The sequence below is a fragment of the Lineus longissimus genome, chromosome 11 (assembly GCF_910592395.1).
Source record: "Lineus longissimus chromosome 11, tnLinLong1.2, whole genome shotgun sequence".
NCBI classification, from domain to species: Eukaryota; Metazoa; Nemertea; class Pilidiophora; order Heteronemertea; family Lineidae; genus Lineus; species Lineus longissimus.
This window is the reverse complement of record NC_088318.1, coordinates 2,139,633-2,164,524: the sequence shown is the minus strand read 5'-3', so window position 1 is coordinate 2,164,524 and position 24,892 is coordinate 2,139,633. Positions and strand designations below refer to the sequence as shown.

General features: G+C 42.5%; 1 protein-coding gene and 1 non-coding gene across 2 annotated transcripts; both read right to left on the bottom strand.

Moving 5' to 3' along the window:
• Nucleotides 1-7,198: 7,198 nt before the first annotated feature.
• On the bottom strand, nt 7,199-24,293 carry LOC135496209 (transcriptional repressor scratch 2-like). Its single transcript, XM_064785389.1, has 2 exons — nt 23,834-24,293; nt 7,199-13,691 (listed from the first exon to the last, which is right to left on the bottom strand). The coding sequence occupies exons 1-2, from the start codon at nt 24,024-24,026 to the stop codon at nt 12,874-12,876; spliced, it is 1,011 nt and encodes a 336-aa protein (XP_064641459.1). The 5' UTR covers nt 24,027-24,293; the 3' UTR covers nt 7,199-12,873.
• Nucleotides 13,954-14,068, bottom strand: Trnal-caa (transfer RNA leucine (anticodon CAA)). Its single transcript has 2 exons — nt 14,031-14,068; nt 13,954-13,999 (listed from the first exon to the last, which is right to left on the bottom strand). It is a non-coding gene; the product is annotated as a tRNA-Leu (tRNA).
• Nucleotides 24,294-24,892: the final 599 nt, after the last annotated feature.

Here is a 24,892-nt window from a genome sequence, read left to right as displayed (position 1 = left end):
GCCTGATTTTTTGCCATTGGTTAAAATACCCGTCAGTGTCCACCTATAAGGGTAATGGTGTTATTAAAGGGTTTGAAATGTGAAAACAATAGCACGGGGGCATGTAAGTTCTTACATAACGCTTTTATACTGTACCGTCACAAAGGGCTTTAGATCCATTCAAGTAATCTTTCTGTCAACAAACCAAGGAGCGCACATACCACCCTTGGTCATTTCAGCCGAGAAATGGGTTTCTTTGTGTCGGAATATACTAAACTGTTGTCGTTTTAGCTTATCATCTCGAAATGGAGCCAAAGAATAGCTAAAGATCTGCACGATCGGTCGCTTTAATAGTGGGGCCCATAACGCATTTTTTTGCATTCTTACATCTCTATCACAAAGGATATTGAACAAGAGCGGGTTAACGCATTAGCATACAATGAAATATTCATAGCTGTTGCTATCAATACCAACGCCGGATCGATTTCAGCTATAAATCGGATCTTAATCAGAAAAGCTAATATCATCCGATGTCAGTCTGTCATAAATTTAGCTGTGTCAGCAGTTTAATCTCTTAACGTGTCCACGCGTTTTGTTTGCAAGCAAATGTTCAATTTCCATTAGGGTTGCAGTAAAATGGAAACTAAACACATTTGCGAAGTGGCCGTTTTACGACAGCGGAGAAATATTCAGAGCCCCATCACTGGCACATGCGCCCTCCCCTTTATTTGCATGGCATCTAAGGCCACGGGTGAAGTCGTCGATGATTTCACGAAGCGGCCAATCAGCAAATTTTGCATTTTGAGAAAGCTCCACTCAAAGGTTCCGTATAGTTTGAATGACTCTGTGCATTACATATGAAGGAGTATAAAGGCACGAAATGCATGAAGTAGACATGGCTGGGACAACTCAGATGGCGTTGTTATCTAAATTTCCGAAAAATTGCAGACTTGTCTCGACGAAGTGATCGCGGTGAAGTCAGCCACTAGGTGAAATGATGCGCGTCATATCTTTCTCATCGTAACCTTCTAGAAGCATTTAGGGAATGCATTTGGTGTGTGTCACCCCATCATATTAAGGTATCGTAATAATCATGTCCTGGCCTCCGGACTGCCACGACAACAAAACTGAAGCCAGTAGGACCGCTAGAATTTGACAGCTGTTCCTATGTTCAACCGCAAATTCCAATAAATGTACAATCTTATTAAGAAATTTACCATGAAGTAGACAAATCGTGGTCTGGCTCTCCGGCTCGCTCTAACATCAACCAACCATTCCTTGTTATGGTAACAGATAGCCCCGCTACCGACCAGGGCAGCTTGTACTCTAGACGGCGCAGTTGGGTCCTGCTCTGACAAGTCGTCTTCGGCCGACGCATTGGCCGCATTGGGAGGACACAAAAGTAAAAGAGTTCTAGTTAAAGTAACAGCCGCACCAATTCCCGGACATCAAATGTGCAGTCTGGTGTAACAGTCTTAAAAAGCTGGAGGAGTAAGGATTTACATTGTATGTCTATATCCAACACGGAAGTGCACTTGGCAATGTTGCCGACCATCACCACAAGTCATCCTGCCCTGAACCCGTGTCTCATCGGCCATTGGAGTGTCTCCCCGATCACGCTGATAAATGTGTCTATTATCTCAGGTTTTCACCCTGAATTGATGATATTGTCCATTTAACGCCAAGCCCATTGTCTCGAAGAGCAAGATGGCCATCCATGTGTCGGCGGCTGCTGCCTGCATAAACATTCACATCTTAGCTCAGAGGTAACTGTTGTTGGTTGAATCCTGCGATGTTTGATCAGTTGTTACAACGTTATTCTCTCTACAAATTGCATCCGGAACAAATCCAAACGGGCCCTGCCGAAACCAAATTAGCTGCAACATTTAAGGTTTCACTTTGTCCGATCAGGCGTTTTGTGTCAATGACAACATCTCCTTCACCTCCGATCTGATCCGCCTGGAACTCCGCGATATAAGTCATGCATAACTAATTTTGGTTGTCGTATTCGCAGTTAATCTGCCAAATAGAAGGGGTGACGGGTGATTACATAATACGCTGCACCCCTGCTGCATGCCTGATCAACTGCAAACGTAGTCACCACGATCAGTTGTGCATGAGCGAAATCGCGTACGAATGAAATAACGTTGTCTTTAATTGGAGACCGTGCAACCTCACTTTCGTGGCGTATCATATTTATGTCTCAAAGATGAGTATCTCTCTAAACCTTCCTCAGATTAATACTGCCTGTTGATACAGTTTGGAGAGATCGATGGCTTTCGATGGAAATCAGATAAGCAGACGACACATTGTCGCCCTCATGATTATGGCAGACGATATCAGGACAGAGAAATGCCAAGACCGTTTGCTCAAATGGTTCTGGTGATTGTTACAGTGTGCTTTCATTATCTATACTTGAAGACAGTCTTGACCCCAGCGACTATGCAATCGTGTATTTCGAGGCCTATTCCCTGCTATAGGAGTCGGGATAAAATGAATCAGGCATCTTGAACTATCAAGCGTTTGGTCGCATTCGCCTCTTGATCCCTCCCTCCTGGAATGCAAGGACCCGAAACGCGTAACAAGTGGGGCCCTCGTTTGTCAAGGTGGAATTCAGCTAATAGAAACTGATTGACTACGGTTCCTGCCAACTTGGGAGTACCTGATGACTGCCGTTAAAGCCTTTCTAACTGGCTTTCCTCGTCGTTGCCTAACCCGAATTATAGTTAAGTTCTGAGGCAACGTACTTACAGATGGCGAGTAATAGGTTTATAACAGGACTGGTCCAAAGGTAAGGTATTGCTCTCGGAGCAGTCAGAGTATGGCTAACCAACACCGCAGATAAAATTGAAAAAGAGTTCGATGTCCTACGTGTTCCCTTGTGTCTTTTGACTTATTTTCTTACTTCCTAATCGCGCTCACATTGAGTGGTCAATAAACCATGAAGCGGCTTTGAAACAGCCGGTGTTCTTGATGACTACAGATGGAAGATAGGATATCTGCTGGCAGTGACTCTCCCCTTTCCGTATGTTCCCCTAATGGTCATCTATCTGAACAAATAACATAAAAATGTGTGTTATGGGTGATCACTCGCGTCACCTGCCCCGAGCATCGATCTCGGAGATTGCCTCAGCAGTAATGGACTTGCCTCACCTGCCCTAGGGCATGATGGGCGCGGCTGGATCGGGATAACCGTCGTAACTCAGTTAGGAGGACCACCGCGCTGACAGAACAAGCCGTGGATGGAGGTGGTTGAATCCATTCGGAGTTTCCGAAGGCAGTACTCATTTGGGGAGACTTCCACTCAAAGTGTTGATTAGTAGGTTGGGAATTGTGTATGGCCAGTTCTCTCAAATAATCCGAGACAAGGATTAGAATCCTGTGTTGGCTAAAAATGCAAACAATAATGCCATCTACAGGAAGCGAGTGGCTCTTCGCCAGTCTCCGGCTTTGACATCCTTATGCGAACACCAGCCAGAGGTCCTCGTTTCCACCGCGTGGCGTTACTCAAGAATTTGTTTGCAAATGCCAAGGAACCACTGCCTGACATCGAAAACAACATATCCTTTTACACTTGTTGCAGTCGGGTACCAGAGCACAGTTGGCGTATCTTTCATTGTTCAATCAACAGGCTCAGTTGGCTCAGCTGGCTTGTTGATTCCAAAGCAACAGGGGCTTGTTGCATGTCGCCGAGAATATCGACAAACTCGAGATCGATGAGCGATCAAATCTAAATCGCAAAACACGAGATTGTTAGTGACCGACTGGCTGTCTCGCTAAGCGCAACAGGGGATCACAAACATCACCAAGCACCAGAAATATAGTTATTTAAACCCACTCAAGCGGCCAAGAATCGGCATATCTGCGTCCTTAATGCTTTATGTCTTCCATCATATATAGGAATCACCCGCGGGCAAGCCTATTGGCGCCATCTTCGATTCCCAATAGCAGGACCAAATTAGTCCATCGGAATTCATTTTGGTAAATGCGCACTTCTAAGTAATATTGCTAGGTCCGATGGATGGTTATGTTGACTTGGATCGGGTTATGGGGTGATTTGGATCGGGATGCTGCCTCTAGACGGGATATTTCTTTGGGTGCCCACCCCTCGTCTCAAGGGCTTCGATCCTGATCAGAAGTGCCGTAAATGGATGCCGTTATTGATCGTCTACAACTAATCGGTTGCTAGGCAGTCGCGAGCTGCTGAGGGATAGGTTGAATGGGAACCTGTTGGACCAGAAGTGACACGCATCTCGGGAATATTTGGCAAAGATGAGATTATGTTGCCTGGCAATAATCGGTTGGTTATAAAATCGACTGTCTTTATGCGAATTCATCCCATTCCTAAAAGCAAAACGACAACATCCCGGGAGTGTCCCGAGACAAACACGTCTGGAAGTCTCTTTTCAAATGACAACCTCAGTTTGTAGAATTTGGCGCTTTCTTTTGGAAAATGCAAAGGGAAGTCACACTTAATTTTGTTTCGGGTGGCGCCTGAAGGGATATCTGCAAGACCGGGAATCTGGAAGGTTACGCTTTTCTGCTGGATTCTTCATCGCCACCTGCGCTTACTAACAGAGAATAGGAAATCATTTGTTGCTTTCATGCAGTAAAAAGTGCTATACATGGCCATTTTAGTTACTTGCCATCTCCAAGCGCATCTCGGTCACGCGGTACAACCGCGAATTAAACTATAGCTGCTGCTTTTAGCGACGACTGGCGAGGCAATGGGCATCCCCTTGTGGAAGTTTACACCATCCATCTCCATACAACACAAGCTAAGTTATGGCAGGATACAATTCAATAACAACCCTAAGGAATTGAATGAAATATTAAAGCGCACCATGTCACTATTCATTATATATGACCATTATTACTTAAAGATATTTGGAGAACTGACGTCAAGCACTGATTGGATTTTGATGACAGTGAGCCGGTCAATAATAGTTCAAGAGTTCCGTGATTCTAAGGTCGGTTATGCGTGTGGGCGAGTGGTTGGATGGATTCTTCTGTGGTACTTGTGGCTACAAGGTCACCTCACCACAAACTGTGTCGGTTAATGGCTGACTTGGTACGAGAGGTACAAGATTATTTCAGCACAATCATTGTACTGAGCGATGAACGAGAGGGCGAGATGCAACAGCGGTCTGCTGGGGATGAATGAGGACACGGATTGCCTTGATGGCTGGGCAGAAGACCTAATAAATTCAGATATTTCAAGCAGAACTTGGTGAGATAAAATTGGTCGATAGAAGTGTTTATTGGTTTAGGTATTTGAAACTAGCCATTTGATTTGGAGACGGTGAGAAGACATTTCGTATTGCAGACTTTCAGTCATTTTCATCATTTTTGGTTTTTTAGCAAGAAAGATGATTACAGTAATTATGTGCATCAAGTGGGTGAGCACAAAACCATATTTCATGCTTTCTTTCCTGACAAAGCAATTTGGTTCAATGTTTCCTGGACACAGCATCATCTTCTCGTTGCTGCGTTACCCATACATCAGCGGACTTGGCACGTGTTGCTGCATTGACCACCATCTTTTTGTCATGTGACCCATGCTTCCAAACGGGCGTCTAGATACCGGCATCATCTCCTCACTGCTCCTAATGAATCCAATCGATCCTTGAGAAAATGCTGCCATTGTTCTCAATCCGGTCATTACATTCACAAGGAGCTGCGGACGGCGTCAAGCATTTAGGACTGAGTGACACTGGTCATACTGCCTCGCTAATGAGACGCGTCGAGTAAGCTCTTTTGTCTTCGAGACTGAATGTTATGATACGGATTAGGTTGCAGAATGTGAGAATGCATTATCTTCTGTGCAATAACACCAATCCAATAAAGTCCTTGTTTTTTCACCAGATTTCGGTCATGTTGGCGCTGAACTCCGATATTTTTCCAGGACATTTCTTCCACGACACGCGGTTGCATCGATCGTGGCGTCTGTGCGCTTTCAGACTCAGATGATTGGACCCCATTATCATCTTCCTGCTGAGACCATGGAAGCAACTGGTGGGCTAATCATTGGCAAACGTCTAATTACACCGAAAGAGCAAGCTTTCTCCCGCAGAGGCTTAATCCAAGACACGTGACCGTTGTCGTCTGCGCAACCTGCTCGCGGGTTGTTATAAAAGACGGTTTGGGGCAATGAAACGAAATCAATAGGCGCTTGCACCAGGGTCGTATCAAAGAACATACAGTTTGTCTTGAGAAGAGGCACGTTTACAACATAAGAGTTTGAACGATATGTTGTAATTTGTAATTGGTAGCGATTGAAATAAAGTTATCGATGCGGCAGTAACCAGAATGGAATTGTGTGACTATCGTTCAAGACGTAATGCCAATGTCAAAAGTTGACCAAAAACTACGAAATTTGACGCTTTGTATCAGGTTTCCATCTCTTATGTTACATCGATGACCTTTAGCTACATGTAAGAGTAATCAGGGATTTTTGTATCAATAACAGAAAACGGACTCTACCAATCTACCACTCGTTGAAGCTCTGCACTTCATTTCTGAGACGGCAAATCTTTCCCATGGTTCTTGGTGATAATTGCCCAGACGAACTTAACTTAATCGAATTGCCCGCTAATCGGAACACTCCCCAGACAGCCAATGATGGATGGACGCTGCCCGTTTTAAACTACTGTATAACGAAGCTTATTATGTCCATCCTATTTCTAGTTTATTTTACTTATTGCCTGAAAAAGGATGACTGACATACCATTGTCTATCTATTCGGAACTAAGCTTCAAAGGCGTTGGTGTTGCCTTTGAAGAAATGCCGGAATAGCCAATTGCATGTATACAGGTTACGTCAGCAGGCAGTAACTTTCTTTCCCCCGGCTACGTTAAGATGTTCATGGTGGATTGGTATTCGCCCGATCGACTCGAAACCGACTGCAAATGAAATGGATACTTTTCAGTTGCTTTTTGTATCTAAGATTGATCGGCGAATCTGCTGTGTTTGCAGTAACGCTTGTTAGTTTCTTAATGTGGCATTATATTTCGACATTTTTCTCTCATATCACGATTATTACTGGCCGTCTTCAGAGCAGTATCACCATCGTCGTCGTCATCATCATCACCGCTAAAACGACTTAGTTCCCCTCGATATTTAGTGCATGTCGGTAACCACGAGGACACTCTGGTGGTAGATCAAGACTCAAATGTAAGAAACGGACGTAAACGCAAAATTTGACTAAAAAAGTGACCTTTATTGCTTCGGTACCTTTACTATAGAAAACTGCATAATCTACGGAATTTGGAATGAACGTATCATGGATATTATCAATGAGCTATAGCTAGTATCCACTGTGGCCAAGACGAGAGAACAATGCAAGTGTCTCATAAGGTGTTGCATGAGATTGGTCATGTTGATTAAGCCTTTTTATCATGAGTGGTTTTAAAAGCTTTTTGCTTCCGATAACCTTCCCAGCAACTAAATTTAGTTGCTTCACCGTTATCGCACGGGAGTTCAATGTCCCTGGATGTCGAAAGGCGTTACAGACTGAAACAATTTGTACCCTTGTCATCATCACGGTAGAACACGTCAGTGATGCTTGCCGTTAACATTATAAGACTGAAAAACATTGCTTGTTTTGACCACTGGATTGATTTGTCGTCAGTTACTGGTAAGGAATTGTTGACCTTATGCATAATGCGCAGTTCCAGCTACTTTTGCCAATATAAAAATACTTTCCCGTTCCTCTCTTACAAAATAAGGTACCCCTAAACATTTCCATCCAAAGTACTGAACATTATTTACAAGTTTCTTTTTGAGAACAATTTTGATAAACGGTGTCTGTGTTTCAAAGTATCCAACGGACTCGATTATGAATTGGCCCACATTTAGGCCAATAGTCTGTTGACTTACCGATTCAAAATATACACAAATGTATACAGTTGATGTTTGAATTATTATTAAGATATATTTTCGTTCTTACGTGTACATCCGTTTGTTTCAGTATATCATAGAGAAAACAACAAAATGAGACCAACAGAAATTTTGAGATCATTGTCCAGGCAAACTAATCCATACCAGCAACGACGACCAGATCCTGACTTGTCAGAATGCCAGACATAACTAATGCAACAAACATATGTAAATGTGACATATCGCAGCAAAATCATCCTCTGAGACCAGGCAAGCTAATCGATGTGAAAGAGATATTCCCTTGACAAGCCGAGTAGGCGGTTTTGAAGCAAATCAGAAATGAAGTTCCTAGGCTCGAAAGCCGACACTGTACGTCATTGAATGCAGCATTGCATTGCTTTTTGGGTGTGTTTCTATGTGTTCTATCTCGAGTTCGCGAAACATTGTACATTTGGTCCAGGAGGGTGATTTTGAGCTGCAACGAACGTTAAGTACACAGGCCAAGGAGACTGAATGCAAGTACATGTACTACAATAATACATACAGTTTTGTTCGCAAGTTACAATTAGTACAAAATTAGTGTATAGCATTTGCGTGTATAAAATTTGACGTTGATATACTGCATATGTAACAACTGGGCTAGAAAAGTTAATCTCTGAATGCTACTCAATAGTATAGTTAATTAGGAACTATGACTACCTTTATTATGACGAGTGAATGATGAGTTCAGCAATCCGAATCACATGACCACCTTTCAACCAATAAAAAGCAAAATCCGGTTTCAGGGTACCAATGGTTACACCATTCTGTTATCAAGCAAAATGAAAATTTCAGCGAGTCGGTTTTAGTCAAACTATTTTTGCAATCCACGACTCTTTTTTAGCTGTTTTCAAAGATTCAATGAGTGCAAGTAATGGTTTTCCATCGCTCTTGAACGCAACCGGAAACTGGACTGTACCAAGTTCCTGGATGATCACACCGGAGCATGATGATGGAAAACACCACGATGCAACAGTTTTTTTCATTGGCTGAGGTCATTGCGGCCATGCGATGTTGGACAGCAGTGCTAAGTTGTTGCATTTCCTGCTCTAATCGACAATATTGCCGAGATTATCATGTTTATTTGAACACTGAGCACGAAATCGTATTTGCTATTATTCAGAAGCTTCTGCCACGTATTGTCACTTCCAATCAAACTAAATATCAGACTCGATGGGTGACCCCGCAGTTTCGCACGCGACCCATTCGTAAGTTCCCGCACTGATGTATCGGTCAGTCAGTAGGAATGGCCATTATATACCCGCGCTGGTCCTTAATTTAATTTTCTAATTTTAATCTCGGGAGTGATGGTCGCCAGGATACTAAACAAAGAATTTGCTGTTATGACTTTTATGCCCAGCGGGATGAAATTGGTGTGGTTGGACATTGCGCCAGCTGAACAATGCCATGATAAATGACCCCATACACCTCGCATGATGGAAAAGAATTTAGATAAATATTTATGTTAATATCATTCGAAAGTCGAGCATATTTTTGTGTAATTTCATGACAAAGGTCCAATAGATGAGAATATAAAAACCTCTGTTGCTTTATGATTCAGCATTCATCATTCTGGATGAATGGTTGTAACAGGGCATTCATCAGCATCAGGATTATTCAATAACGCGGCAGGGTGTTTCTAAATGGACGATGTGAATCGTGCGCAACACTTTTAAGAATCATCAGGTGACTCTGGATGTATTGATTTGATGGCCGCTGACACAGCACGCGATTCGTACACAAAAGTGTCATCAGGCGAATCCACAAGTTGCTGTGAGAGGCGAGAAAATCGACAGGAAGTTGTTTCCCAACACGTTGTGATTGACTGATTTCAAATCTCTTCTGCGGTGATGCAGATTTTCTCGCTTCTGATTGGACAATGTGACCGGAGGTATCATCAAGTTCAGCCATAAGAAACCTGGAAGCTGGTCCATTCAGCCGACAAAGAAATGATAATGCCACTGAGTGATTTCCTGGCTTTTCTGGCAGTTAGGTCTTATTCTAGCTGTTGTTCAAAAACTTCTAAAGCATGCACCTACGTGAAATTTCGTGCTCAGCATTCAAAAACATTCCTTTGGTTTCGTGATTTTTTTCTGTACACCAAAACCCGGTGTTTCTTCGTTAAACATACAGCATATGTTACATGGTGCATCGTTGAATTCTAAAAATATATATCTAAAATGAAAATAACCATTTTGAGGCACTATATTGTCTGGTTAGGATCATGGAATGATGAGACGCTATACCGTTATATTTAACAAGTGTATATTCATGATTGCAGCATCACAAATACAATTGTAAAAAGACTGGTTCTGGAAGCACTTCCGTAAAAAATATGAAGACTATATACATTGGCGTAGAAAAGTGACATTCAGGTACATACGAAGTGCCCAGCACTTGTGAGAAGGCGCCGGCATCCCTCGGAACAAAATGACACACATTTGTGATGAGGGATTCCGATTACCAGAGGTTTCGAAGGAATAAGTTAATAATAAGTTAATCTAAACTAACGAGTAGCTACGAATAAATTAGAAATTGACTAGATTTCACTCAATATTAAGACGTCAGACGCCAAGAGGGAAATAAATACTTCATGGGTAAATAAATGTCCTCAGTTTTGTACATCCGGGTCGTAGCCTCGTTCTCGCCGTACGACATGGCGTCTGCCCCACAACACACGGTTACAGTACGAAACTTTAAAATGGCATAATTAAATTATCACACATAGACTATATGAAAAAGGCTATAGTAAATGAAATAATATCACCAAACATCTGACGATCATGAAAATCAAATACAATCGAAATTTGCATATGAACAGAGAACAACCAGAGAATTATTGTGCGCGTTGCCTGTCGGGAGAAGATACGGTTATCGTCAGCAACAGGACGAGATTCAAAATGGCGGAGTCATTCTCCGTGTAATTTTCCTCGCTCCAACAGGCGCGGAACCATCCCGGGATGATGTTGACTGGTTTAGTAATCTGATAAACCAGACATCTCATCTAATCCGGGTATTGTACTGAGTCAACTCCGTGAGCTAATCCTCTGGATAGAAACACACAAAGGCGTGGCATCACTCTCATCTAAGCAGATAAACCGGCGAATCTCCCCAAGGATTGGCTATTGAAATGAGAACCCTTTCGGCAAAATACATCCATTGCATATAATAGAGACTATCAGCATCAGGTGCACTAACATATGAGACAGGACAACGAATGCGTCATCCAGGATTGTCTGGAGACGAGCCCACGATTACTGAAATCATTTCACGCCAACTGACCAACATAAATTCCCATATTTATCTCAGGTATCTTCGAGACGAGTACAGACTCTCGTTCCTGCAAGATGTTGATGCGGGAAGTTGCGAGGCAAGTGTTTGTTTGATAACATTATGTGATTGGTTAGAGGGTGACAAGATATCATCTGCACGTCATTCCTCTTACTAATGATGAAAACTGGAGCCAACGCCAGTTGAATGGCGCCAGCAGCAGCAACACTGAGAAACTCGTCGCCACTCTAGTCGCGAGTGCAGCATATTTGGAGGTGTGTCATGTTGATCAATAAAACGTAAAATGGACATTTTCAAATATGATATTATGACATCCTAACAACAAGATGTAAAAAAGACTAGAACGATGAATTATTGCATGATTCCCTAAACTTCTAGAGTCAACATGAAGGTATATCGTCAACAGTTGCTCAAAATATGACGGAGCATTTGGTGGGGTTGTATAAATGTTTCTCGGACTTAAAAATGTCACGTCGATGGGTGTGCGAAGTATAAAAGTCTACATTATATCGAAGGTGTATATAAAATATATCTACGTCTAGTTTACAAAAATCGGTGGGTTTTGTTCGCTGTACTTTACTTTCCTTCAATGATTGCTTTGAGAAGAAAATACCAGGTACACGTAGCAAAATACAAATGTATGTCGTGTCAATTCATGAGTGCATATACATGTATACTTTAACGAACTGTACAAATCGGTGGGTTATGTTCGCCTCAGATACAAACTCAATTGATCAACAACTACATATATATATAATGATTTAAAGCACTTTCGCAAATTTGCAAGTCGGTGGGTTGCGTTCGCAATGAAACTTTGTATTCATTTCAACAAACGAAAATACTGAAGTTCTCGTAATCAGGTCGCGGACAGTGACGCAGCTTCAAGACGGTCTCTCACTGAGAGACCATCTTTAAGCTGATAGCGAATGTCATTCTGTCAGCCACCTTTAAACTAGACATATATTTCGTGGGTGAGACTCACATGAATAAACTCAAGTAACAATGGAAGCTGTAAGATTTCGTCGTCTGAACGAATTTTGCACAAACGTTTTTGTTCTCATGTCGGTGGGATTGGTTCGCTGCTCAAAACTCGTATTCATTCCTAATCTCACCGCCAGGGCTCCCTGCTCCATCTGGCGGTAATAGCGTCCATTTTCGCCTGGTATATCTCCGCGCACAATACAAATAAGTAAAACAATAGTTTTGATTTCGACAACAAGTTCACAACACTTCGGAAGATCGTGAATACACTACCCTTGTCCTTCTATGGCATGCAGTTAAAAATACATTCTCTTTCCATCCATCCATCCATCCATCCACATCGTGCAACATTGCATAAGTCTGTTGAGTATTTGATAGGTACTTTTGATACTGTTCGTAGGCAAGCTGTCGGCCATGACACCACAGGGGGTCGATGCTGATTGGAAGATATGTGAATGGTCAAAGTCACGTGATGAAATACAAAATGGCGTCCGCAATTACTAGCATTTTGCAGGTGTAGCTGTCTCTTCGTTCTTAACAGCAGACAGCCTTCGATTGTTCTACATTAAGCATGTGGTATGTATGCGGACGATATCACATTTTTATTCGATGTAATGATGGTAAATCCAATGAGTGTTTTTGTTCAAAATCAGCACAACCTCAAAGGTCAGGCATACAAGTTTAGTGGGAAGCCCCTGGCATAGCTCATTCGCTGATCGAGCGAATGCTTTCACAATCTCCGATGGAAGTATCGTCTCTATAGCACATTGAATCGTCACTCTTGAACCCAGCAGAATCATCATCCTTGAAGCAAGCAGACTCATAATGTTTATTGAGATACGACTTGAGAGCAAATGACTTGTTGCATCGTTTACACTCGTAGTGTTTAAAAGCGGAATGTGTTTGCATGTGAGCACGGAGATTGGAGCGGTCGGCAAAGGCTTTCCCGCAGTGAGCGCATCCGAACGGTTTCTCACCCGTATGTGACCTCAAGTGACCTTGAAGCAACCAAGGTCGCGAGAAGGACTTGTCACACACCGGGCAGACGTGCTTCAAGTCATGCGTCAAGATATGCATGGAGAGTGCTGGCATACTGACGTATACTTTGTTGCAGTGAGGACACTTCTTCGCCAGCTGGCTGTCTAGGGACCGATGGGTCTGCTTGTGCCGGCTAAGGTTTGAAGATGTTGCGTAGTCCTTACCGCACTCGCTGCACGTATACCGCTGTCGGGACTTCGGCTCCTGTGGAGGCAGGGTGAGAGGGTCCCGCCGCCGCGAGCGCCCGTCGGTGATGAAGAAGGCATCGTAGGTGTACCCGATGGTCACTCCGTCTTGAAATTTGTTCGGCGGCTTTGGTGGTAGGCTCTGTGGCGTGAGGGGAGTGAGCGGTCGAGGGGATTCGTCTCCCCCGCATGATGGAATGGAATTTGTGGTGCTAACATCGTGTTCTGTCTCGCTGTTGTGGCCTGAGTCAGTGCTGCCGGTGGGGGTGACTTTGGGTGGTGGAATGTCGTGGATGTAACCTGAAGAGAGAAAGATGGAGAATATGATTAGTAACGGTGTAAAAACTCGAGACGATAAGTCGATCGGAGATTGCGAAAGCATTCGCTCGATCAGCGAATAAGCTCTGCCAGGGGCTTCCGACGCCGGCTCTCGGTTTGATCATCTGAAACAATTATTAACTTTAAAAAAATTTCCACAATTTTCCTCTAAATAAAGATAAAAATCAGTCATAGATTTAGAGAAACGTTGTCGAACGTTTCAATAATTGTGAGCAAAAAAATATGTCAGAAGTGGGATTCGAACCCACGCCCACATTCGTGGACCAGAATACTCTGTAGAGTTTAGAGTAAGGGGTTATCCTTGAGTCTGGCGCCTTAGACCGCTCGGCCATCCTGACACGTTGCAAGTGTGGAAGAAGTACGCAACAAACTAATTCAAAGGCAGCGAAGACCGTCTTAGTATAGTCTCTGAAGCATCAGTTTTCACGATAAATTAAAGGATTTTGCCTCGAGAAAGAACACAATACGAAGCACAACATGTGGATTCTCAAATAACAAGAACAAGGAGATTCCTTAGAGCATCCAGCGCTTTGAAAGAATAAACTTATAAGGAAAATTTAAAAAACCTGAACTCCTTTGATAAGAGTCGTTCCGACATCATGACTGTCTTTCTTAAGGCTTTCTATTCAAACACCGCTTCCGGAGAAACCAACAGGGAAGATTGATCACTCTTCAAACCAAAGACATGTAAATTTCTCCAAGAATCTCAAACGATTCTGATCTGAAGGATACAATCTTTATATCTTTATTCGACGGGACAAAACATGACTTAGGGATATTCGGTAACATGCCCAGAGGCAATGCCGTCATTCTCACCTAATAGATCAGTCATTGGTTCGTCTCCTTGAACAGCGATCACTCCTAATTAAAAAGTAAGATTATCCGCAAAGATGCACTAGACAAGACTATGGAGCATTAACAAGATGCTAAAATCAATCCGATTCTTTGTTAAGGCATTGAGCCCTCCGGGATCTTCTAGACATTGCTACCTATTTGATCGCCTTAGTCCCATTGAGGCGGTGCACAAAGCGAACTCGCTACTTCGGGTCGTGGGTTCGGGTACATTACCTCGAGATATGCAATTATCTCGGTGTGTCGTTACCTGACGCAGTAAGACAAGGATAAGGTGACTTTTTAAAGCAAGTATCGTCTTGCTTTCGATAATTGATTAGACTGACGGGTATAATTAACTCGGTGCTGGTGTCGTTATGCGTAACTTGTCGAATTGAGGCGGCCATAACGTCGGAGATGTTATACGTTAGTCAATAGTTACTGTGATGTCGCCGGTGTTGTTTCGGTCATGGTTCCCGGTATATATTTCTGTTCAGCTACCATATTCATTTAATACTGAGGCACTCAAGCTATAGCTCGGCATTAAACCGTGTCAGTTCCATCACCGCTCTATCGACACGCTGCAGCAACACTATAGTACGTGACGCTGCAGCGCGGCCCCACTAATTAGAGAGACTCAATTACCTTGGTGAAATGCAATTAAACCACGTAGATTTCATGACTATTGTGCACAGAAAAGATAATCTATGAATAATGGACATTACGCGCCACTTGCCATATGGCTCATGATTTCTCATGTATTCATGACTTGAAAAATGAATGCTGATAATTCTATCCTATAGAATTTTGATTGTAATGGGCGAGTGTTTATAAGCTCAACAGTTGAGTTCTGAACAAAAGGGACGGACTCAACAACTCACTGACTCAGCACAATAGCACGATATCAACAACGAACAGGAGTCCACCTTATGGACTATCATTAACTGATCGATAAACCGACCCGGAGGATTCTGTGCGGGAGAATGACAAATTTTCTTCCTCCAGTTCAGCTGGTTCTTTAACGTCTGTCAACATTTATCCAGTTCGTCAACAAATTCCAACGTTTAGCCAGTTTTTCGTCAAGTTCCAATAGTTAGCCAATTTTTCGACAAATTTTAACATTTAGCCAGTTCTTCGGATATTTCGGGGTCAATGCAGCTGCCATGAATGATAATTTTCCTTTCAGATGAACGCTGGCAATTGAATTCAAAAACCTCCTCTTCCGTAGGAGGAATAAAGGAAATTACAAAAATGTTGTTCGACTTCTTGAATTAGTAATTCAAGGCCAAAGCAATTGCTCCATTCAATCGATAGTGATGCGTTTCTGCAACTTTGAAATGGAACTGTTGAAACTTACAAAAGAATATGATTTCATTGTTAGGTTAAAATAGTCCCCGGACTCGTTTCGCTTCCAATTACTATGGTCAAGCGTTTCATTCGAGCAGCAAGCGACACGATGCACCAGTTAATTATCGGTCTTGAGATCGCCAACACGTTTTCTTTCTAAAATGGTTCCAATTTGCTCTTTCACCGCCACGGGTCTCTGGTACCCGTCGAGATGATGCCTATTGATAAAAACACTGGCACTGCGTAAATAAACTTGTGAAAATGCCGAAGCTGAAAGAACAAACTTGTTGAAAGGTTTCAAGTGATACTCAGGGACATCTACTATCGCTGGGGTCAAACGTTGCTTTCTTTGAAAAAGGAAACCTCGCGTGCGTTGAAGCTTTGAATATGATGGCAGGGATCGATTGATGGACTCTCTTTGCGAACACTTTCAGTTGAATCTAAACTCAAACACCGACAATGAGTATAAAACTGATATGAGGGGATTATATTGTTGGTGTCCCTGGTGGATAGGGGTCCCCGACAATGGGCGTTCAGGCCAATGTCTTTAGCATATGTGGATGCCTGCTGCTCATTGTCTTCCTCTGAAAGCTTTGCATTTCAGCCAAATCACCGTTTGCCTCAACCGTCATGAATGCCTACCAAGGGAAGCATGAGTTCATATTGTAAGTTCTGGACAGCGATAGCGCTACTCTCAATATTGAAAACGATGTACTGGTGGAAGAAGGGGGCCGAACGCCATCATCTTCGCGAAGAGAACATCTTAAGAACCAAAAGACATTTGTTGCTCTCTATTTCAGCATCAAGTGCTTTCAACCTCCCAGGTCCGTAGACATCCGCGAAAGGACAGCTCGGGAAATGACCGTCGGGCGCCATGTGTGAACGTGATATCAAACATTAAATATTTTAAACGTGATTGTTCAATGTTAGTTCCAATGTTCTTTGTTTGGCTACGGAGTCAGCTTATAATTTATGTAACAAGGGCCTTTTGCATGTACGATTACATTTGAAAAGGCTCTATGAATGAACAAAGGCAGGCATGTATACAATCATGGACGTAACATTATTATAATACGTAGACAATGAGAGTTAATCCACAGTAACTTGAACCAAACTACACTGCAACGTCAATATTCAATCAATGTATAATAGTGTCAACAGATGGTGAAATGAATCTATATCGTTTTGATGCCATGCGATGTTTCGGAAAAATAGGAAGTCCACGACCGCGTGAAGGGCTTCCTGTTGAAGGCCACGCATGCGCGTTTCTTCCGGAGCCTAGCGTCTGCGCAACCGTGTCACGTGCGCGAGAGTTTGGATCAATGATTCTGCGGCTGCCTGGAGAGGTAGCAACAGGATAGCATCACCTTGATGCACTTGTCGCACGTTACTGTGGCAACATTTCTGAACTGACAACAACAAACTATGCAAACGGAGATTTGACTTTTCGATTAAGCCAAGGAGTGTATAGGTCTCGTTCCAACTGAAAGGGAATATTGGAATTATTTTTTGATTTAATATATAGGCCTAATGAAAGCACTACGATAGTCGATAGCCTATAGCCTATAGTCCACCTGTAGCCTACCCGGGGTACTTTATACGGTATACGTCTGACGTTTTACTACACACGGGTCCTTGGAAGCAGTTCAAAGGCACTATCTCTTGCCTATTGTTTGGCCCCGGACCCTGTGCGCACGCCATACTTGAACGTCGCTGACAGATGGCGAAAGTTACTGCAAACAGGTGCCGGAATATTTCACCATGTTGCTTCATGTTTTATAAATAAAAGTAAATTTGTTGCATGTGTCTCGCTTTGTCAGCGGTTACAGGTTCCGAGTCCGCATTTTAGTTTATACTTCACGCTTGAGTCGCTCTTGAAGTAGGAATTGACATTTCAGTCACTTGGGTCTGTGTAATAGCCTTACAGATACATGTATGTATGTACATGTACATGAATCTTACTTGGAATGGAGTTCTGAGTAGGGATATCGCTGAAAACATTCAATGTCAACTTTTGAAGTTTTTGGAGAATAGCTAGCCACTTCTGCGTGTATCATTTTGAGAGTATTTAGCGGAGAGTATATTAAGGCATGTGTCACGACCCTCAAAGCCACTTGAGGAATCATGAGTTGCAGAGATCGTCATTGCAGGCGATGCGGCGCATGAGTAACTTAGGGAATGAATAACACGTTAATTGCAGTGATGAGTTGTTACCGATATGAGGCATGATCTCATAACGGGAGTAACTCAGTAAGTATATCATGACGAAACCAGAGATCTTATTGACAACAAGCGATGATCAGTCAATGACTCCGCCTGCTGTTTCCAAATAAGGAACTAGTGGCATGTATTTTGTCAATACATGTAAATAAGTATAACAGACCTACTTATCTATGATAGAAATAACATACATTTACAATATAGCAACACTGAGAACATCAATTTGCAGAACCAACATGATTATTAAAGACACAAAATAATTGATATATGTTTTATTGCTAAACCAAAATTGCATTCCGATTCCTTTCAATTTTAGTTAAATTTGATTTAGACTTCTACCTGAAGGTTATGAAGAAGAACTAACCCCTTGTTACACTAATAAGGAGTCTTAAACGTCCATTGCGCATGCAATCAACGGTAAATATTAATCAGTGTTATGCTCTAAGAAATCGGTGATTAGACTTGACACTGTAAAGTGCTTATATAATTTATTCGCTATTCCAATATTATCGTGAGCATTATTACGCCAGATGGTCGCCAAGAAGTGCAGCTATTGGCAAAGTGAACCAACACTCAACCGGTTGGTCCTACACGTTCAGATTTAGCACCACCCGTACCATCTGTCAGCGCATTTCTACAGCCGCCGATTAGTATTTGTTGCAGTGTGGAATGACAGACGACAGAGCACAAACTCAACATGGACAGACCACTCATTCTGTTTGTCAAATCCATACTTGAGTTCCTGATGATTTTTCATCCTAACGAGATTAATGTGGTCTGCGTTTTACTGGCTAAAAATAAATCCTTTGTTTTCTTGGCGAATAAATAATAAACTTATATTACGCAGGAGAATATTTCTTGTATCATGAATTTGATTAATTCCGGTGTGGGAATCCGTTAATGAGGTTTCTGATTAAGTAATAATGAGAGAGAATAATCCTTTGTTTCATTGTGTTAACGTGTCATTTGCAATGAATACAAAAGGAGCCGTTTATTTCATACTGATTCGTCCCAATGCGTTATTCGATATGACACTCACCAAGTCGCCAACAGGTAAAGCCAAGACCAGTTTTGTAGGACATCCAAGTCCCTCGATCAAGGATACTAGCGCAAGAAAATCAAGGTCAAGATTATCTTTGAGTCAATTGAGAAGCCAGTTGAGGAAACAGCACCACGAGCAACCGCTATTAGAGGATAAGCAGCAGAACTGGCGCAGTCTGCCCTTGGAAGGCAATGCCGCACTAACTCGAGCAACAACCCGTTGGGAATCAGCAGCAAAACTGGCACATAACGTGTCCTTGGAAGGCAACGGCAGTCTCACTCAACATCAGAAAAACTCGTTCCAAGGTTGCTTCCGCCAGAGCCTTTGAAATGAGAGGAACCCTCTTTGGAAAACCCCTGAGCGTCCTCACAGGAAGTCGCAAGAAAGGAAATCAGGTGATGATTGTTGGTGAAACGATCCCTGACTTAGTGACAAATGCGGGCACCAGGTCGAAAGTTACTCGATGCTTCTTTTGAAATATAATGTTCAGTCTTTGATGGCCCCGCGCCAGGGATCTGAGATTTGACATTGAGCTTTGATTATTATAGACACTGTTAGACTCGCAATATGAGCAAATACTGGGTCAGGTGATGGCGGTCAATACTAAAGTTGGAGGATGTCATTAGATAGAATAAATCCTCTGTGTTTATCTCATCTACAACTGTGTTTCGCGTAGATTCTGCACAGACGAAGATTATATCAGTTTTCGTCGTACAAACCTCAACAATGAGATTTGTTGTAAGACGGTTATTTAGGACAGAGAAAATCAATTGTGAGTGTTTGAAATCGACAACGGCGCGAGGAGAGCAGCCAAAGTTATGATTATCAATTAAGTCTTGTTCCTAAAAACTCGAATCGGTGTTGTGTTGCTGATGGTTCTTTTAAAACTGAGAAAGCCACCTGTGAGTGTTCGACGATGACGAACGGGATTATTAATGCGTATAAAAATGGCTAATGTCGCATGACCGAAGCAATTTAAAACAAAACAGACATGGGAATCTATTATTACCGTTGTCACAATCAATAACGCCAAGACTGATTTAAGGAGCTAAACCACGTCGTGCTTGATGGAACAAAACCAGTCCAGCTTTATTCCACTGTCAGAAGAAGTGATTACTCTTCCTGATGAAACTCCTGAGATTTGCTGCGGAGTAGTTTAAACCGGTGCACAACAGTACCGCACACGCAAACTTCCTGTGCCGGAAAAAAATCAATGAGGAAGAAAATGAACTTTGGACATAAGAACAAAAGAAGTTGCACGCAACAGTCAGGAAATTCAATTTCTCCTCTCCCAGTGATCGGATGAAGTTCGTGGAGCCAAAGTATTATCTTGGATTGATGGACCTATAAAATATTCAAGACCCTGCTCATACGTGAGGATTCAATGGCGGCCTCTGCTGCGTTTGGCTCCCGAAGGAAACGGAGCCGTCTCAGGAAACAAAGTCTTCTGCGCCAGAGCTATTGTCTGCCCGGCGCTGACTCATTTACCGCGCTGTGACACTGAGTGACAAATGTGCATGCGACACTGCGCACCAACCGTCACAACATCAACCAATCAAAATGTACCATTAGCGAGCCTGCGGGATTAAACAGACGGTATTGATAGGGGGCGCTGCGAATCGCAGACCGCGTGCCAGGAGGGATTTACAGTTTTAGCACGTGGGTGATCTAGCCACCTTCCCGTTTCCTGGAGCGACGGTAATGAGTAATAGAGGCCCGAGGCTTACCAGAATCCTTAATGAACTTTAGCCGCCTTAGAGAAGTCTTTCTTCTCAGGTTTTTTCAAGGTTAAAATACTAATGAGGAACATGATAGGGTTTAATGTCAGATTCAATATCAAACAATGAAAACACTGCCTGCTGAGATTTTTTCGTTGCATCGCTTTCTTTGTACATGTATGGCTTAGTTCTTTTATCAACCACAAACCAAACATGCTTCGAAAAAAAGGGAACTTTGTTTGGTTTCTCACATGAGAACCGCGAAGGTCTGGCAAGCTGGAGTGGGTGAAAACATCGCTTTCTAACATCCATTTTTCTTTTCGTTACTAGTACATGTATATGATAAACAACCTTGTTGGTCAAATCGAGCTTGTTGCCATCAGTTTGATTGGAAAAAGATACAATCACGGTTAAATGACTATTTCACTGCAGTAACTAGTAGCATTTCGTGGTAAAAAGTCAAGCAGTTCTCAATGTCTCCCCGAGGGCTGTTGATAAATCACGCTGTACAAACATCTCCATCTTCACATGAATCAGGTTTAGATGGTAACTTGGTGCGATGTGCTCAATGGCTGCAAGCCAAGCTTATGGCATCAACCGCCATATCAATTGGTATTGGTGTTTGAAAACGATGTGATTTACCGTTTGAAGAATTTTTGAAGATGTTAGAAAAACGACTTCCACCTCCTCGCAAGTTTTAATTTCTTTCCTGTGAAACGATTCGCCAAGGTTGTGATGTCATAATCCAATCTAAGAATAGCCTATCAAAAAAGAGCTTCCCCAATTTGCCATGCCATCAACACCTCGTGATGACGCATCGCCATAATGGTTGATTATGTAAATGTGGCGCTGAGAGTGTGTCATGGAGGCTGCACTGGGTTCTGTTGTGACGGGATAGTTCCAGCGTCTACCACCAGGTTTTGTGGTTTATAACGTAACATAGCGGTAGAGCGCTGCTTATGCGTCCCTAAAGATGTGCGTGTTCTAAAGAACGCCATACAATTTGTTCTAAAACCTCGAAAGGCCAAAGTAAAATTTAAATACAATTTGTGTGAAGTACCCTATCGATAAAGCTGTTTTTCTCTCTCTATCTAAATCCTCTCTTGTCACCTCTTTCTCACCTTTAGCAAACTCTCTAACTGGTATCAAGGTTTCTACATGTAGTTACATTTTGAAGCTATCAAAGAACATATTTCAAGCATATCAGAGCAAATGCATTAAACGAAAGTGCAACAGGGACGGCTCGCCTGATAGCACCGTGACTATCACTGCTGAAGCCACGCTTCAGGGTTTACGCCGGCAGATGGTAGAGCCGGCCCCATCTGGCACGTGGCTCGCCAAGTGACAAGTGCACGGTGTTATTCTGCTCTGGGGAGACCGGTTGGTTAATATGACAGATTGTCAGAGCGACCATCTGATATTGGGGACAAGTATGTATGATAGGAGGGATATCATATTTGGGATCAATTTTTATGTATGGTTATTGGCTTCAGAATGGTATATTATCGCTGACAACATCGTTTCAGAAATCATATGATACCGTTTGGCAATAGCCGGCTCAGGCATTTTCCCTGTGGTCATAGATAAAATATTTCAGGTTTATCAATATCGCAAATCGCCATTATGCCAGAAGAAGCTGGATTTGAAAAAAGAGTTTTAATAACGAATACGTGAATTGAAATGCACAATAATTTTATTTGAAGATACAAACTTCAAAATAATTAGCCTGATGCTAGTAATAAATAAAGAGCTGCTCTTTAACATTTGCGATATTTCCCCTTTCAACATACGTTAACAGTACAAAAAGAAACACACGTGGATTATCTATGGACGGGAAATCCGTCAAATATTAATGGACTGCATCCATAGGTAAGCGCCCTCGTGCCTTTGTAGGGAGAAACCACACTCACTGTGAGTCATCAAGTGGCAGAAACTCAAAGCATGCAAAATGAGAGGCACACAATGAGACTGACGAAACAATGCATGATTAATCCGCCGTCGATACGGACTTTGAGAAAAAATACAGAAAAATTATGCGAAAGAAGTTGATCTCTGGTGGAGTGAGGCAAAAATCCGCCATGTTTGTTTTCGTGATTTAAGGGGAGGTTATTTTGAAGTTTCATGTTGATACGTAACGAAAAGTGAGACAGGATCTTAAAATTATTAAGGGATTTGGAGGAACATGACTTATAAAAAGTCACAGACATTATGCCCTAATGGGTAATACGTCGGTTTCTTTCTGAGTAGTTTTTCTCGATTTGTGTAATTTTTGTCTAATGAGTAATACTATACTGTTACAAAAGCTGATGCATGTATTGCCTTGAATGTGGTAAGTTTCATCAGTTCACATAGAAGGGCTCATATTGAAATATTTTGCCAACAAACAAATGATACATGCAACGTTAGCGTAATGTCTATGTCTAGCTGACAATTAACTCAAATACGACACAGCAATGAATTCAAACTTCGAAACGCTAATATCTGCAGATAATTCAAATTCTTCATTTTAATCACTGTCCTGTTACGGAGAGCTTAAATGTGACGGAAAGAAAATACATCGTTATGCTGTAAGAAATATTCCAAACGTGAAAAGGCACAATAACATAGCCACTAACGCGACCACGTGGTTTTGTTATTATTTGCGTGCATTTGTTGACAAGTTCGTCTGCGTACAGGACCACGGTGATGCCGAAAAATTGTTAGAATAATTCAAGAAATGTTTCAAGGATAAGAGACATGAGAAGCAGGTAAAGGTTGAATTGGGTCAGTGTTCTTGATGTGAAAACAATTCATATACAATTCATATATAGCTTGTTAAGTTTTTTAAAGCAAATATTTAAAGTAATTGTCGAAAGATTTTTTCGCTGGGCTGACATTTGGAAGTTGCGGATTAAGCAAATTACAAAAGTAAACAACAAAAAATAAACAAATATATTTTTACTTACCATTTGTAATCCTGACAGTGAGCGGCTGTAGGGGGGTGACAGGGGTGTAGGGTGTGTAAGGTGCAATGGCGTTGAGGGAGGCATTGGGACTTGGGGGTGTATCCGGTACTAATATGTCCTTGTAAGTCCTTTCTAAGTCACTGTAAGAATGATGATGATGTTTGACCTTTTTCACTAAAAATGATCGCGGCATTTTAGCTCCGTGCTCGCCGTGAGCTGTCACAACACTGCCTGTCGTCTGCGGCACACTCCAGTTTTGTCTGGTGGTCAGGTGTTGCTGCTAAATGAAGAGCCTTAAATTCAAATCCATCAGAAGTCCCAGGAGACCCTGGAAATTAGCCCGGCTAACCTTTAGCTGTGTGATAATATTCCCTTGAATTTGTCTCCGGCGGTGACTCACTCCGATGATGTCACCCGCGTCGCCTGTCCCCTTTGCTTGCGAGTCACGACCAAGTGTGCTTCCGCGTTCGCGTCTCTCGTACTACTAATGTCAACACTGTGATGAAATGCGCTAAAACTCCGATTCACTCCGATCAACTGGTCTGCCTCTTCAACGGAGCAGCCAATCAGCGCGCGCATATTCGTGGAGCGCGTTCTGCGCGTGCGTCACGATTTGCTGCTGAAAACAAAAGCGATTTCTGCTGACAAAAATACACATGTCACGTACTGATTAATCCTCGTTACGACTGTGTTGCAGTAAATCAGATTATGTTCTCTAATTGGTGGGTTGACAATGGAGATGGAGAGCTGCTGAAGACAAGACATTTTAGGCCCGAAGTCATAAGGGCTCTCTGGACGTATTATCTGTTTCTCCGGACCCGTGCCAAGCCACTTGGGCACGATTCCATCCGGGGCCTCCAGTCGACACCATATTTCATCCCCCGGAGCACGCCTGCTATTATCTCGCCAATAGCTCCAATTGTGTCGCGTGAAAAGAAAGACGGCATTACAGCGTCTTTGAGATTCTTTCGTCTCACCATTCAAAGTATCTCTCTGAAATTTGGGCAATCATTTCGGCTATTATGGTCCTGAAACGTTCTCTCTCTTTGGACAGGGATG

Bases quoted from the DNA above. Each gene is read 5' to 3' on its own strand.
- LOC135496209 (XM_064785389.1), bottom strand. From the start codon at position 24,026: ATGCCGCGATCATTTTTAGTGAAAAAGGTCAAACATCATCATCATTCT. The intron at 13,692-23,833 runs GTAAGTAAAAAT...TTCTCTCTTCAG, and splicing joins CACTGTCAGGATTACAAATG to GTTACATCCACGACATTCCA.